The sequence below is a fragment of the Molossus molossus genome, unplaced genomic scaffold (assembly GCF_014108415.1).
Source record: "Molossus molossus isolate mMolMol1 unplaced genomic scaffold, mMolMol1.p scaffold_m16_p_7, whole genome shotgun sequence".
Classification (NCBI taxonomy): domain Eukaryota; kingdom Metazoa; phylum Chordata; class Mammalia; order Chiroptera; family Molossidae; genus Molossus; species Molossus molossus.
This window is the reverse complement of record NW_023425401.1, coordinates 7,919,694-7,937,804: the sequence shown is the minus strand read 5'-3', so window position 1 is coordinate 7,937,804 and position 18,111 is coordinate 7,919,694. Positions and strand designations below refer to the sequence as shown.

Sequence of the window (18,111 nt, the reverse complement as noted above, 5' to 3'; positions counted from 1 at the left end):
ATTTTCAGAGTAAAACTACACTATAGTTGAAAGTATGTTATAATATGGTACCTATAATATACATTTCCTGTTTTCCTTCTGGGTATTATAAAAATCATATGTACTAAATACAACTTGAAAGAAAGTAGCCCAAGATCTTAGTTTAATATTTGACTTATATAAAAAAAAATGTTACCATGTTCATATAAATGATCTTCTTAAATTTGTTTGGTTCAATGTACCCCACAACAAACATGGGAAATAATGAGGCTATCTGAAATAAAAATATTAAAAAAGCAAAAGTAAAAAAAAATTGTAGGAAACAAATACTTCACTATTCATAAGCAAAGTAAATCTAACAGGAGAGTTATATTTCTAATAATGATACCTAAGTAATTTCAACCAACCTTCTCACTGAGAACTAGGTTAGGAAAAATACCTGTGTGAAAGTCACAGATTACTAATAAGGAAGGAGAAAAAGGAAAAAAAAAAAAAAAAGAATCTAAGACCACAGAAAAGATGGAAATCTGCAGTGATAAGCATGACATTTGGGGTTACTTTTCTCCCAGAAAAGTCAGGTCTAATAGCAGCAGATGCCTGGCAATTGAGAGGCAGTTGGGAGATTCCCACACTCGGCAGCGAGGGCTGAGATACCAAGAGTGCGATTCCATTAAGTCCTCGGGCTTCGGCAAAGGAAACAAGAGAAAACCAGAAATCAAGTGTCCTGAGAAAGATGAAAGCCCACATTTGAGCTACACCTCATTCTCTGATTGCATGAGGGTGATTCAAGATTGTTAGTGTCTTTATTTGCCTTCTGGCAGCAAATTTAATCTTCTCTGGAAGATGTTAATATCAACCGAATGTCAAATTAACCATACCATTGTTCTTGTACAATGCCCAACACCTCATCAAAACTAACTAGATATGGGAAGAAATAAGATGTTATAACAAATCTATTTCAGGGGTCAGCAAACTTTTTATGTAAAAAACCAGATAGTAAATATGTTACACTTTATGGTCCACATATAGTCTCTATTGCATACAGTAAGTTCTCACTTAATACTGTCAATAAGTTCTGTGGCTTTAAGCAAAAAGACACATATAAAAACAATTTTGCCATAGGCTAATTGATATGAACAAGAGTTAAGTTCTATGGAATCTCATCAATGTTATAACAATACAATATTGAATGAAATGACAATATTCGAGGACCTGCTGTGTTCTTTTTCTATTTTTTTTAAACAATACTTTTAAAATGTAAAAACCATTCTTGGGTCAAAAATCACTCAAAAACATGTCTGACATCATCAGACGTAGATTTTACATTTGACATGTGCAAGAAAATAATAAGAAGGATTGAAAATTCATGGAGAGTACTGAAAGCCATTTAAAAAGCAAATTGAAAATGTACAACTAAATGTTATAATAACCAATATTAAGAAGTTAGAGATGGGTTTAAGAGCAGGTTAAACACAGCCAAACAAAGAAGTGACAGACTGAAAGACAGGTTAGAAGAAAGCATAAAATGACAAATGGGTGAAAAAATATGAAAGAACATGAGAGATGTAGAGTATATGGTATAAAGATCTAATATATTTTACTTTGCATCTCAAAAAGGGATAAGGGAATTAAGAAAAAGTTATATTTAAAGGGATTTTACCTGAGAAGTTCTCAAAATGTATAGAAAAAAAAATCAACCACTGATTCATAAAGTATTACAAACCCCAGCAAGGGATACATTAGAACAAATAAACCTGAACACACAGGAATATCATAGTAAAAACTGCTTAAAGCCAAAGGCAAAAATAAAAAGTCTTAAAAACAGCTGGAGACTAACGGACTTTAAGCCTTACTATAAAGCTGCAGTAATCGAGACAGCATGGTATTGGAAAAAGAATGGACAGTTGATCAGAGGAATAAAATAGAGATCCCAGAAACAGATCCACAGTTTCAGGCAACTGAGCTTTGACAAAGGAGCAAAGGCAATTCAATGGAGAAATGACAGTCTTTTTAACAAACAGTGCTAGAAGTCTCGGACACCCATACACAACAAAATAAATCTAGACCTCAACCTTACATGTTTCAAAAAATATAAACTCAAAATGGATCTTAGACCTAAATGTAAAACACAAACTATAAAACTTCTAAAAGATAACACAGGAGAAAATCTAGGTGAACTTCTCTGAGGATGCATGTTTAGATACATCAAAGCATGATGCATGAAAGAAAAAATTTGATAAATTATAGACTCCCTTAAAACTAAAAACCTCAGCTTTGCAAATACACTATTAATAAAAGTAAAAGACAAGCCACAGACTGTGAGAAAAATATTTGCAAAACCCATATCTGATAAATGTCTGGTATACAAACTATACTAAGAACTCTAAATAGAACCACCATATGATCCAGAAGTCCCACTTCTGGGTATACATCCAAAGGAAATAGAAACAGAATATCAAAGAGATATCTGCACTTCCATGTTTATTGCAGCATCATTCATAATAACCAAGACATGGAAGTAACCTAAGTGACTATTAACAAATAGATAAAGAAGATGCAATATGTGTGTGTGTAATGGAATATTATTCAACCATGAGAAAAAAGGAAATCAACAACATAGTGGACCTTGAGGGCATTATGCTGAGTGAGAACAGTCAGACATAGAAAGACAAACACTTTATGATGTCACTCATATGTGGAATCTTAAAAAGCCTAATTGGTTGAAACAGAGAATAGAATGGTGGTTACCAGGGGCTGGGAGGTGAGGAGATAGGAGAAATGCTGATTAAAGGCACAAACTTCAACTAGATGAGTAAGTTCTGGAGATCTAATGCCCAGAATAGTGATTACAGTCATTACTGCATTATATACTTTAAAGTTGCTAAGATGCTAGACCTTAAATGTTCTCACATGAAAAATAACAATGTGACTTGACAGAGGTGTTAACTAACACTATGGTGACAATAAGGTGGTAATCATTTTGCAATGTAACAATGTATCAAGCCAACACATTGTACACTTTAAACACATAAAGTGTGATATGTCAATTATATCTTGATTAAAAACAAAAGAACACTAAAAGCATAGTACATCTTTTGCATGGCTAGAAAATCAGTAAGGCAATATCAAAATGACCGAAAGCGCTATTTGAATAGTTTAATCAGCACCAGTGGATCAATAAATCTGCTTGCAAGGAAATGATGCACATGGTAAATCTATTTTACTACGTTGGCAAGTAATGAAAACCACAGAATTGCTGTGTTACAACCTGTAGGGGGCCAACTAGCAGGAAGTGAAGCAGAGAGAATATTTTAAACATGCTTTGAATATGTAGCACCAATTAGGCTGAGACAGCTTGAGGCACAGGCTCCTCGGCAGGGTCTCTTACTGCCAATAAAGGATGTTATTATTATCTGTGTTTATTTATTAGGTGGAAAGGAGTTCTACTGCAGAATCTTGGTATCATGAAATTTCATCATAATCGACCTTTTACCTGCCGCTTCCCCAGCTCAGTTTCTTGCTATTAAGTACAGTTTGTTTGGGGACACAGGATATGGCCTCAATTCATTCAAGACATATTATAATTAAAGTTGAGAAATGGAGGTTTAAAAAGTACTTTATAGGGGTCAAGGTGGCGGCATAGGTTAAAGTGGTACTCGCCTCCTCTCACACCACATCAAATTTACAACTAAACTACAACCAACCATCATTCAGAACCACCTGAAATCTGGCTGAATGGAAGACCTAAACTAGGGAATTAACAAAGAGGCCACATTGAGACTGGGGTCGGCTCCTACAGACCAACTCTGGCTGTAGTTGGTCCTCACAGCCAATTGAAACTGGAGGTCAATCCCTCCCAGTGACACCAACAGCAATCGAGCCTCAAACACAACAGGACAGTGCACACAGCCCACACAGGGTGCACCTGGAGTGCCCAGCTCAGGTGACTTGGTTGGCTGAGCCACTGGGCCCTATAGGAAATGTACTACACACTGCCACTCTACGGAGTCTGGGAGACATAGCAGCTCTACCTAATACACAGAACCAAACACAGGGAAACAGCCAGAATGTGGAAACAAAGAAACATGTCGCAAATGAAAGAGGAGGAGAAATCTCTAGAAAAAGAACTAAATTAAATGGAAGCAAGCAAACTACCAGATACACAGTTTAAAAAAAATAGTTATAAGGATGCTCAAGGAACTTACTAGGAACTTCAAGGAACTTAGTGAGAACATCAACAATATAAAAAAGGAGCAGTCAGAAATAAAAGATACACTAATTGAAATAAAGAATAATTCGCAGGGAATCAACAATAGAGGACACCAAGAACAAAATCAAAGATTTGAAATATGAGGAAGCAAAAAACACGTATTTAGGACAGCAAAGTTATGAAGACAGAATAAGGAGACACTGGGACAACTTCAAGCGTAGCAACATTCACATCATGAAGGTGCAAGAAGGAGAAGAGAGGAGCAAGAAATTGAAAACCGCCCTGGCAGGTTTGGCTCAGCAGTTAGAGCATCAGCCTGCGGACCAGAGAGTCCCAGGTTCAGTTCCCACTAGGGGCACATATTAAAAAAAAAAAAAAAAAAAAAATTGAAAACCTATTTGAAAAAATAATGACAGAAAACTTTCTTTACCCGGTGACAAAACAGACATACAAGTACAGGAAGTGCAAAGTCCCAGATAAGATGAATCCAAAGAGGCCCACAATAAAACACATCATAATTAAAATGGCAAAGGTTAAAGACAAAGAGAGAATCTTAAAAGCAAGAGAAAAGCAGTTAGTTATCTACAAGGGAGCACCCATAAGACTGTCAGCTGATTTCTCAAGAGAAACTTTGTAGGCCAGGAGAGAGTGATCAGAAATATTCAAAGTGATAAAAAGCAAGGACCTACAACCAAGATTATTCTACCCAGCAAAGCTATCATTTAGAATTGAAGGTCAGATATAGAGCTTCCTAGACAAGAAAAAGCTAAAGGAGTTCATCACCACCAAACCAATATTATATGAAACGTTAAAGGGTCTTCTTTAAGAAGGAAAAAAAAAAAATAAAATAAGAGATAAAAAATATGAACAATAAAATGGCAATAAATGCATATCTCTCAATAATTAAATCTAAAAATCAAAATAAATGAACAGACAGAAACAGACTCATAGATACAGAGAACATTTTGTTGGCTGCCAGAAGGGAGGGGGTTTGGGGAGATGGGTGAAAATGGTGAAGGGATTTGGAAGTACAAATTAGTAGTTATTGTGTAGTCATGGGGGTGGGTGCACAGTACAGAATAGGGAATATAGTCAATAATATTCTAATAACTATGTATGGTGTCAGGTATGAGATATTTTGGGATGATCACTTCATAAGTTTTACAATGTTTGATCACTGGGGTATATACCTGTAACTAAGATAATATTGTATGTCAACTATAATTGAAAAATAATAAAAAATGAACATTTGAGAAATGGAGTCCAGTAACTTCGGCCCTTCAGACACAATGCCCCATATTTAAGCTAGATGAGAAGCGGAATTCCCCTACCATGAAGAATAGGACTGGCCTATACCACATTGTGTAGCTTCCCACCCAAAGTAACTTCTAAGGCAAAAAGAAAATCTACAGGGAGATTTATGGAGCTCATTTCAAATACCAACAAGAAAAATGTTAATTAAAAAAATTGGAAAAAGTGACCTTGGCTGGTTTGGCTTAGCAGTTGGAGTGTCAGCCTGAGGACCAAAGGGTCAAAGGTTTGATTCCCACTCAAGGGCTCATACCTGGGTTGCAGGTTCCATCCCCAGCCTGGTCAGGGTCATGCAAGAGGCAACCAATTGATGTATCTCTTTCACATCAATGTTTTTCTCTCTCTCTCCCCATGCCCTCCCTTCCACTCTATCAATGGAAAAATATCCTTGGGTGAGGATTAACAACAACAACAAATCAGAAAGAGCCTTCTACATGCTGATCATGAATATCTGCCTAACTAAGCAATGCATTAGTAGACTGTAGAACATATAATTTTTTTTTTTAAATCACACATGTATGTAAACTTCATAATCATTACATTTTTTGAAAAGCTATTAGGGCACAAATATAATCACATTTGAAAACTTGCATGGAAACAACCAAGTACATTTGCATTCAACTTAACTTAGTTTAAAATCAATCATCTTACCTGCGTAAAGAGTATAAACTGAGCGAACTGCCAGGGAAGCATAAAAGCAACATTGGAGAGGCAAAGTGCAATGAAATGCCTTCCGTTACTGTGCGAGGTCCTACGGGAGAGAGTTGGCACCAGTGAGTTTACCATGAAAGCAGCCTATCACTAAACAGAAAGATGACGGCAACATGATCAACTCGAATGATTCCCCATCTTTGATCTAAGGCAACAAAATGTAGTTAACTTTTAAAAGCACATTGAAAACAAAACACGACCTGGATTACAAAAATGTTTAGCATAAAGGGATCAGAATGAGAGCTTTAAAGGAAATACCATACCTAGTTTATCGGTAAATAAAATATTTTACACATAAAAGTTTATTTTCCTCTAACTAAGCCTGGCATTGGAAATGTAATACTCCAGCAAGGTCGGAAAACAGAATGTGAGCTGACTCATACTTCAAGATGTGCGCCCTGTATGAGCAGCAATAACTTTCACCTGCCACCACCTTTATGTTTTAAAAAGCGATGAAAAGTGTTAAGTGCTGGTGAAGCAAGAAATGAACAACTATAAGAGACATTTTTAAAAATTAAAATGACTTGAAAAGAATAATTCTGGAATACAGAACTACTGCATATTAAAGTTGAAACCGCCCATTCTGCAATTATGAGGTGTATCAGTCACCACCACCTTCACCGCAGACTTTAGTATACTTTAGAATGTCAAAAAAGAAACGCAAACATTTTGTGTAAGTAATAAAACTGTAACTGTTCTTTTTGTAAAGGCTGTAATGGATATTGAGCAATCCTTCTAGTGTGGAATATAAATCTTTCAAGAGCAGGATTTTTAAATGTTCATATTGTTTACTAATATTATCAGAAAACGATATGCATTAAGTTCTCAGTTTTCCTGTATTTGTCAAACAAAAACCCCTTCTGGCACAGGTGCAGAGTCTGGCACGTGCTCCCCAGGGTACCCTCCTAACTGTGGCACCTGGCACACTCCATCCCATGAAACCCGACTGGCCAGATGAGCATCACTTCACAACAACTCAAACTGGAAAAGAAACCATCTTTCTGGGAGTTTAGCTGGAGTGAGCGGGAGGAAGGGCAGCTCCCCCACCACATCTTTGAGCAACGGGAACGTGCAGAGCAAAGACAGCCGAGTCTGGGTGGAGAGCAGGTTCCCAAACCCAAACTCAATCGCACACTAAACTCTCACACAGGTCACACGCCAGAGTCAGTCTGCACCTCTGTCGAGGCCGGGAGCCCCCCACCGCCACCCCGGTCCGCTGCTGTGTCCCTTCTGTCAGCTAACGTGAGCCGGACACAGCTGCATGGCCATGAGCTGAGGCTCCGGGGGAGAGAGAATACGCAGGTCCCCCTTTCCAGCGGCGTTTTATCGTGTTCAGTGTGTACGCAGACATTTGTGTGTGTGCTTGAGTGGCAAATTTACAGTTTTAAGAAAGAAAAAAAGCCACATACACAAATGATTTCAATGTAGGCAGAATCTGATAGGTCTTGGTAAGTGAGGGATGAGGTTTCCGGGGCATTTCGAGGAGACAGTGGTCAGTTTCATTCGGTGACAGGCTCACTAAACATCTGTGAAACCTGTTTCTATGATCAAGTTATCTACAGTATCCTGCTATTTATGTTTTTCTTGTTGCTGTTTCACAGACTGCTTAAAATCTGAAAGGCTTATAAAATTAATTCCAACAAAAGTAAATGTGTCCAAGAAAAGCACCTGAAATGAAACAAATGAACTGCTAGAAACATCGGTAGCTACGAAATTTTTATAGATATATGAATATACATGTTCCTTATCTCTCTAATGCAGCATTTCCCAAGTTCATCTGTACACGGGACACTTCTCTCTTAGAATATATATTAATGTTCCTTCAGAACCACAGGTGGGAAAACAATGAGTCAGATGATAGAGCTTTGAGGAGAAAAAAAGTAATAGTCTTTTAAAAACCTTGGAATTTTTACCAAATGTACATAAAACCTTACATATTTATTAAAATATCTAAAACCTAGTATTGTAGGTTAGTTTCTTCACTGGATATTCAAGTTATTTTAAACATAACTAAAAAACAGCACCTACATTTGAATGATAACTTAATAGGTTGAAGTAGATTTTAAGAAATTAAGATGTCGGTTATTCAGATTTGTTGTACAAATAAAAATAAAAATTACCTGAGGATCAAAGTTAAGACGAACATCTGAAGAACGAGGAACGGATACGAGAAACTCTCCCGGAGAGGCGGTGTCCACATTACACGGGTCGCCTGCAATCAGTAAACGCATACTCCACTTTATGTGCCATTGCAACCAACACTTTTCATCTCAAATCATGCCTGGGCGGGTTTTAGTGAGTTTCCCACGAGGCCCGTTCACTTCTGAATGCCTGGTGTCGCTTCTCGGTGTTTGGAGCTCTGCTGACGGGCACAAGGCACCGGGTGACGGGCCACGAACGGGCCGGGGCAGACACGGGCAAGCCCCATCGGGCCAGCAGAAGGGAACGCAAAGACATCGAGACGGTGCGTACATGAACAGCGAAGAATCTAAACTGAAAAGCAGCCCCCATTCCAGCGTGGCAGTGAGGACCAAGGTATCCCAAGGCCTGGAGACGTATACATGCCCAGGAAAATAAACAAACGCCACCCAGGGAACTCACAAACATCAAGGGAGTGTATACATAACACGTTTAATGAGTACAGGCACACATACTTATGTCTGCTTGTGAACTGTGAAATATACCTTTAAAAAGGTTGACTGTACATTTCTAAAAACAACTGGAAGTATTGGGGAATCACTAATGTGATGCATATGATCAAAGTATTAATTACATTTAAATAGACTTTAAAATTGCGTTAAGACGTATGGGTGAGAAGATTATAAAAATTTTATATCAGGAATTCTGAAGTTCTAGAAAGTATCTAACTTCATAAAGCTTTGCAAGAATCTTCAAAGTTATTGCTCCTCTTACAAGAACGCGAAATTCTAAACCTCGGAAGATTTTTTGTTTTGTGTTATGCATAAGAAAGTCAACTCATAATGCCAGCTGTCGGGCACACTCAGAGAAAACGTCGTTTTCACATGAACACATTGGTGAATGACGATGCGTTTGTTTGCTTTCAGTTAATATGTTTAAGATATTTATATATAATTGTTATGACTCCCCTGTCTAACGGAGTTTCTAAATTAACCAACTATCTACCTTTCCCAGCAGTAATGAATCGAGATCATACCGTGGATAAGCTGCGCCATACATGTTACATACTTTGCTTCCACAAACTAGCCATCAGATTCTCTCTTCACGGCCACATCTCAGCATCTACCCGTCTGGCACATGTTATGTACGCAGTATTTTGTTGGATGAATTTATCCAATTTGAAATAAGTTTCTACGAACTCCTCCTAGATGGCTCATATCCTGTTGGGCTGAGTTAGTGGGTTAGACTCTATTTGGATTCAGCATTTTGTGTTATTGGGAAGGCAGCATAATGTAATAGAAGAAATGAGACTTTGGAGTCGCACAGATGTGAATGGAAAACCCAGCTTCACCATACAGTGAACATGAAATCTGGATAAAGAATTTAACCTCTCTAAATGTCCATTTCAAATCTGTAAGGATAACCACCATCTCCCAAACAGCGTCTGATGGGGGTTAATGAGATAATGTGTATCAAGTGTCTGAATTCAGCAAGTACAGATAACCTTTTTCTACAAAATACATGTGTATGATGAGTACATACACTAAAAACCAGGCAAGATATTTCATGCCATAAATTCTAATTATTATGTAAAAATGTGGATCAACAAGATTAACTATCAACTTACAACACGAGGTTCTTTAAAATACTACAAAGTCCTAAGTAATACAAATTATATATTGTTTGGATAAATATATTTCTTTGTTCCTATACAGTCCCTTCTATTTCTTAAAATTTATTTTCTAGAAAACAAACCTCTCCGTGGTTGAAAAAGTAGCATAATACTGTAATTAGACCTCCAAGTTGAGTCCCACTGTAAAAAAAAGTATACAATCATAATTCATGCAAAATAGTGTTTTTCACAAAATTGCCTTAGAATTTAAAATCAGATTAAAATTTTTTTAAATTTATTTTTATTGTTGATAGTATTACAGATGTTCCTCATTTTCCCCCTTTGCCCCCCTCCACCTAGCCCCCACCCCCAAATCATATTTAAAATGTCACAGTACTAAACCATATAATAGTAAAAATGTCAAAAGTACCCATTGATGATGTTTTAATCTTGAATATACAAGCATATAGAATATACATATAAAATAATCTGACTTTTATAATATATTGATTTTCTAAATAAAACATGTAAGATGTGAACATAAGATAATATTTAACAAACAGGCCATACTTCAGAGTCTATACTGCATTCTTTAAATATTCATAATGGAGGCAGATTTTTATCTTTTGACTAAGGGATGAAAACAAGAATCTAACAGTTCCATTTAGAAGGAACTTTAAACTGTCTAAACTACTGCAAATATTCTTGAGTCCCAAAGAAACAACCATGTAGAATCCAAACATCAGATCAAGGATAGCCGTCAAAGGTTAAGAACTACTTCTTCAAGTTGCCTTTTCTTTGTATGTTGTTCATCACTTATATCCATAGCTCCACACTTGGAAGACAATATTGGGTGTATGACTGAAAAAGGAGGGAATAGTTTCAAACAAACAAACAACAGAGACCAGCAAATGGGAAGTGACTGACCATTAACAAGTGTTCGCCAAAGGAAATCCAAAGGCTGCTCTTTGGAGAGACATTGAGAGCGGGAATGTCTGAGAACAACACTGCATACAGAAACCAAGAGCGTGTGGATAAAACTAACTAAGATTTGACAACGTAAACGGTGAAATAAAACACACACAAAAACAATAAATCCTTTGGAGGGGCCATGAGAGTATTAAACTATGGTAATAATATAAGATGCAGGGGCCGTTTTGAAGTAAAGTGTTCTAAAATTCCTGGTACCGATCGGAAGAACAGGAAAGGTATTAATTCATTTTAGACCTGATGAAGTTTGACAAGCATGTTAACGTTTCCTCGTTAGCCACCAAGGAACAGAGGTGGCGTGTCTGCTTTCCGAGTTGGTCCCAGTGGGGGAGGGTGGCCAGAGAAAGAAATGCAAACTATCCCCACAAACTCCTATTTCCTTTGTTTCTACACACCATTCAATATTTTGACAGTTTTAGTGAAATTTTATAGCCAACATTTGTTAAATCTATATATTCTTCCTACAGGCTGAAGCTTCATTTGATAATCCAGGACTACGTAACCAGTTTAGACAAGACGATGGTCCTTGGGTTGCTCGGCAATGAAAAGTATTAACTTTAAAAAGTCTTAGTCTCATGTAACATTTTCCATGTCTAAAAAAGCATAAGATATACAAACTACTTTCTAAAATAGAACATTTTTAAGTCTGACACCATAATCTTACAGTAATCCTTTTCCCTCAAAAAACTGTGATGAGCTTAAATCTATTTTTCCTATATGGTATACACAGAGAAAAGTACATAAAATTTCTAGACAGGGTACAGCATAATCATAAAGTGACATCCTTGTTACCACCATGTCATTGAGATAGAAAACCGGTCACACCTGAGCCCCCACTCACCACCCCTTGAAACAGCCAGTATATTACGATGATCAATATAGCCACTTCTATATGTATATGTCTTACTATCACTTACTTTGTTTTTAAACTTCGTACAAATGGAAGTACGCAGAATTGTTCATGTCGTGCCTGCCTTCATTCACTCAACATTATAAGATGTGTCCACACAGATGTGTGTAGCTGCACCTCTCACTCAGTCTCACTGTTGTAGTTATTCCACTACATTAATTGACTATGATGTGTACATTTCTCTGTTGATGGACACGTGAGTTGTTTCCAATTTGGAGCGATTACAAACAATGCTGCCATATTCTTGTATGTACTATTTCCTGGTGTACATGTGCAAAGGTTTCTTAGACATATATACTTTAAGTAGGAAGAGCTAAGTTATAATGTATCTACATCTTCAACTTTACTAGAATAATGTATGCTGTGTTTCCAAAGTAGTTATTCTAAGATGTCCACATGCCATGGGTAAAAGTTCCTTTTGCAACCCAGTGGATGTGAAATGGTGTTTCACTGTGGTTTAAATCTGTATTTTCCTCATAACTAATGATGGCGGTCAACTTTATATATGTTTATTGGCAATTTGGAATTACTTCTTCCGGGAAATGTCTGTTCATAAATATTTTGTTCATTTTTCTATTGGACTGTCTGTTGTCTTTGCCTTTGTCTACCATCTAGAATATAAACTCCGTAAGGACAGAGATTGTTGTTTTTCATTCCTGGTCTTGGCCACACAGCAGGCATTCAATAAAAACCTGTCAAATTAATGAATGTAATGTCTGGATACGCTTTGCAGTATCTTTTCCCAGTTGGTGGCTTATCTTTTTATTCTAACATGTCTTAAGGAACTTAAATTATTTTCATAAAAGTTATCAGTTTTTTTTGCTTCATGCCTGGGCTTTTATGCCTCATATAAGAAATTCTTTCTTATCCCAAGTCACTGATGATATTGACCTACATAACATTCTGAATATTTTGTAATTTTGTCTTTCATATTTAAGATTTTAATCCAACTAGGATATATATTCCATAGAGCTCCAAATTCTTTTTTCTCCATATGATCTCCTTACTATCCCAATACCTCTTACTAAGAAACCTGTCCATACCCACTGATCTGCAATGTCTGCTCTGTCATACATCAAGGGTCTGTAACTGTACATCTCTGCTTCTGGCTCTACTTTATTCCAATGATCTTTCCCTATACCAATATCATACTGTCCTATTTACAATAGCTTTATAATACAATTTGTAAAAGCTTTGTAAACAATGAATACAGCAAGTCCTCCTACTCTCTTCAAGAATGTCTCGACTATTTTAGGTCCTTTGCATTTCTTAAAATTTTAAGATCAGTTTATCAAGGTTAACAAAATTGGTAGTGCACTGAATCTATAAATATATTGGAATAAATCTTGTCCTTTTAATATTATGTCTTCCAATCCATGAATATGGTCTCTCCATATATTTAGATATCCCTAAATGTCTCTCAATAAAGTTTTATAATTTTCCAAAAGAGGTCATATATATTTTTTGCTAGATTTAGTCTTAAGAACTTCATTTTTTTCAGTGCTATTCTAAATGGCATCCTTTAAAACTTTCATTTTTTTGCCCTGGCTGCTTTGGCTCAGCAGTTAGAGCATTGGCCTGCGGTCCAGAGAAACCCGGGTTCGGTTCCCACTAAGGGCACGTACCTCTGTTGCAGTTTGTCCCCAGCCCTGGTTGGGTCGTGCGGGAGGCAGCCACTTGATGTGTCCCTTTCACATCAATGTTTCTCTCTCTCTCTTTCTCCCTCCCACTCTATCTGAACAAAAAATGGAAAAATGTCCTCGGGTGAGGATAAAAGAAAAAATTTCATTTTTTGTTTGATGCTAAAGTATGGATTTATAATATATGTGTATTAATTTTTGCTAACAGTAACATAAATTTTCTTATTATTTTAATACTTTACCCACAGATTTTTTTTCCAGAAAAATCATGTGATCTGCTTATAAGGGCATTTGTTGCTTTGAGTTTCCTAATTCTTATATTTATTACTAATTTTTCTTGACTTACTATGCTGAATACAATACCTGGTACAATGTTAAATACATTTTTCATTGATGCTATGCTAGTATTCTTATGCCGAAAACATCCTAAACAAGGAATATATATATTAACCTCTACATAGACATAAACCCTATGAAAACAGTAAATACTTGTTTAAAAATTAAATCTAGACATTTAACTTTAAATGTTGAGTTCATCATAAAGGAAGCTGATGATCTAGTTAGGAATGTCTCCTGCTGTAAGAAACAGAAAATCTAACAAAAGTGGCTTAAACATACGGATATTCATTAAATAATTCAACTAGAAAATAAAAGATAAGTGTCTACTGACATGAGTTCAGCACTGCAAAGATGTCAGGGCAGACATACGTGCTGTTTACGGCCTTTCCCTCATGACTGCAAGATGACTGCAGCAGCTCCAGGTATCACATCCAAGTAAAAGCAGGAAGAAACAAAGAGGGGGCAGAGAAATCTATCCTTTTGTGAGAAAGGCAAATGCTTTCCTGGTGTAGCCAAGGTTGATGTCACCTCATTTTTCACTAAAAAAGCTAGCTCATTTGGGAACCCCAGGTTCACTGGATAGTGAACAGCAGAAAACAGTCGACCCCTGAACAATACAGATTTGAACTGTGCAGGTCCACTTATACATGGATTTTTTTCCAACAAATACAGTAAATGTATTTTCTCTTCCTTACGTTCTTTTCTCTAGCTTAGTTTATTGTAAGAATGAAGACAATGTAATATATAACACACAAAGTATGTATTAAGCAACTATTTATGTTACTCATAAATAAGGCTTTTGGACAACAGCAGGCTATTGATAGTAAATTTTGGGGGGAGTCAAAAGTTTTATGTAGATTTTTAACTGTGTGTTTGGGATGGGGGTGGCACCTCTAACCCCTGCATAATCTACGGGTCAGCTGTACATGACTGTCATAGTTAACTTCAACCTATCACCTGAGACTGAGCACAACAGTACCCCAAACTAATTGTAGGACTGTTACCAAGAAACCAGGCTGTGGGATATGAGTCCGCTACCAGTCTAAACAATATCTTCTACTGCTTTCTTAATTTCACACACACAGAGACCAAAATAAGAAATTATCTGCTACTAATACCAACCAAAGATCCCTTCAGTTATAATAATGTTACATAGGACTCAGAGGTATTTTCATTAAAAATCTGTTACAGAATTTTTAAAAGAATTCCCCACAAGGATAAAAGGAAGGCCGTTAGGATATTATCTTAGTGACAACTCTAGTTTCAGGTTACATGATATTGGATAAGCTTCTGAAAAATAAATAAATCTACAAATGTTCCTACTACTAATCAATTAATTTTATTAATTATCCTTTTCATATAATCAACAAACTTCAGCCAGTCCTTAGAAGTCCACTAAAAAATCTTCCAATACAATCGTCTTACCTCAGATACGCACCATATACGAAGAACAATGCCATCATTATTCCATTTAAAATAAAAATCACACCAACATAAAAGCAAGCAGGATCTCCTACTCCTTTAAAAAAAAAAAAAAATTATTCAGTATTTAATGAATAAACGACTATAAAGTAATTGGACATAATTATTGCAGTGCTCTGTAACCAAAAGCTCATGAATTCACTGACAGCATTAACTTTACAGACTGATGCTCATTTAATAGTTACATTAGTACTTCCCCCTCACATGAGCTGTATTCAGTTACACTCACATTTTATATATTATTGTGGCTACATTTATACTTTCCCTGCTTTAAGTATTATTATACAGTAATAATTAGTTGTTGCTTCACTTTATGTAGGAAATGCTGCTATTGTTCAGTCTCTAAAACTGTCTGTAGATTCACTTGGTGAATTATAAGAGAAAATCCATTGAGTGATTATCTTTCTCTTGGTTCTAGGATGAGTAAGATATGGGCCCTGACCTCAAGGAACAGCTTTAGCCTATATGATATAATCTAGTTATTTGATCCATTATTATGTATAGCCAGAACCTTAAAAACCTTAATACATAATAAATCCCATGTATAAAACTATACAGACATGTATAAAACATATTAGCACACACAGTCTACTAGGTGCTTTATAATCTTCATGTCATAATCCTTGGAACAGATCTATGAGATTAGTTGGTATGAAATTAATTTTTTAATCGCTAAGCCAACAACATGGAAAACTGAAATGACATGCTAAAAGTTATTTGGTTATGAGAGTTTTTGATGGTGCCGAGACCTGAAGGCAGCCTTGCAGATCCCTCTCGTTCTCGGACCGGTCCTCTCCAGCCTGTCCTAGGAACCCCTTCCTTTGCACCCCCTCGATGCTGCCCACCGCACCCCGTCGCCTGCCCTGCGGTCTACACCCAGCCGCGCCCAGTCCTCCTTCAGCACCGCGCCCTTCGAGTGCCGCGCATGCGCGCAGGTGGTCACTGCCCTGGGCCCTGTGCGGGCTCGGGCCGAACCTAAGGCCGCAATGCAAACTGCCACCTGAGGCATGGTTTTCCATTCGAAGGGGCTCAGTTACTTAGGCTGGAAACCCAACAGTTAGATGGCTTCTCTCTCCTTCCCCTCCCCCGGCGGTTCCAGGCCCTACCCATTGGGCTTCCCGGGGCTGTCCTGCCCCCGGGCTGAGGGCACCCAGTCCCCTGCCCGCCCCACCAGCCCACGTTCCTCCTCAGCAGTGCTTCCCGCGGAGCTGCCAAACCAATGCTTCCACAATGCAAATCGCTGACACTCTCCCGTGGATACAGGGCAGGACCCTGGCCGGTGACGGCCCTCTCCCTGGACCCTTGCTGCCAGGCCTGCACCGGCACCACGTTTTCCTCTGGAGCTCGGCCCGGGAAGTCCCCTTCTTTCAGTTCTGTTCCCTCGGGGACTTTTACCATGCGGGTCCCTGCTCGTGAAACACCTTCCCTGACTCCCAGCTTGAGCAAACTCATTTTTGAGTAAACTGGGTTAGATCCACCCCAGTTACAACCGCTAACACCCTTCTTACATGTGAACTCCAGGGGCCAAGGAGCCGTGCTTACTGGTGCATCTGGGGGGCCGAAGGGCTGACACGAGCTGATCACTGAGCAGCAACTTAATAAGTGTCATCAATGTCCATATACAAGGCGATGTTTCCATCTCGCAGAAAAGGCTACACTTTTTTTTTTTTTTGGTACGTGCTCCTAGCAGGAAACGAACCCAGGACTCGGGTCCGCAGGCCGCGGCTCCAGCCGCTGAGCCAAAGCGGCCAGGGCAAGGCTACACTTTCTAAGCTGACTGAGCCATTACAGAGTCTCTCATTTTATGAGGCATTTTCTCCATTCCTTTATTTTGTATAAGAAAAGCCTAATCGTGTCTCAGATATACTCTATCAATGCTATTTTAGGTGCAATACAGATCACCCGAGGGCTCAGTAAAAATGTAAGGGAAACAGGGAAATACAGATTTAGGATATGTTCTGAGAGTTGAACGTTATTGAGAACAAGCCTATAAAAACATATCTATAAAATATACTCAGCATCCATGTGGTGGAGAATATGAAGAAACAAAGACAGCCCTGGCCGGTTTGGCTCAGCGGTTGGAGCATCGGCCTGCGGTACAGAGAGACCCGGGTTCAGTTCCCGCTAAGGGCACGTACCTCGGATGCAGCTTGTCCCCGGCCCTGGTTGGTCGTGCGGGTGGCAGCCACTCGATGTGTCCCTTTCACGTCGATGTTTCTCTCTCTCTCTCTCCCTCCCACTCTATCTGAACAAAAAATGGAAAAATATCCTCGGGTGAGGATAAAAAAAAAAGAAAGAAACAAAGACAACTGTGTAAATGCTATGCAAGTAGATACATGTGACCTGGGGTAACAGCTTCCAGGCGGGCATCACACTTGGGCTGGGAAGGGCTCAACCGCACACATCGGAAATAGCGGAAACAATGACAGTCCTAGAAAACTGTCAGCTGATGCAAAGGTGGTTCCTTGACTGGGACACCAGTGGAGAAGGTGTATATGAAGAGTGGGACGTACTTCTAGATCCATCTATGATCATATATCTAATTTAATATGTTTCTATAACTAAATTCTTTCATTAACTATTACAGGTGGACATCTGACTGTTTAATCTACATTTATATATTCAGGCTACCCTACAATGTTTCTGCAGCTTCTTATTCTGAAATGGAAGGAATGACTTATAGTCAGGATTGCCTTACACAGGGGTATATTAATACTCCAATTCTAAGTTAATACTCATATTAGTAACTACATAGCCTTCTCAGAAAATTACTTCAAAGGTTAACTAC

The 18,111-nt window shown here is 38.0% G+C and overlaps 1 protein-coding gene across 2 annotated transcripts in view; it reads right to left on the bottom strand.

Moving 5' to 3' along the window:
• Window positions 1-18,111, bottom strand: part of DPY19L2 (dpy-19 like 2) — a 61,115-nt gene that overhangs the window by 30,976 nt on the left and 12,028 nt on the right. For both annotated transcript variants that reach the window (XM_036246896.1, XM_036246897.1), the window contains 5 exons: window positions 15,267-15,360; window positions 10,106-10,163; window positions 8,332-8,423; window positions 6,152-6,251; window positions 176-253 (listed from right to left, as the gene is read on the bottom strand). In XM_036246896.1, the coding sequence (XP_036102789.1) occupies window positions 176-253; window positions 6,152-6,251; window positions 8,332-8,423; window positions 10,106-10,163; window positions 15,267-15,360 (422 nt within the window). The remainder of the gene's footprint in view (window positions 1-175; window positions 254-6,151; window positions 6,252-8,331; window positions 8,424-10,105; window positions 10,164-15,266; window positions 15,361-18,111) is intronic.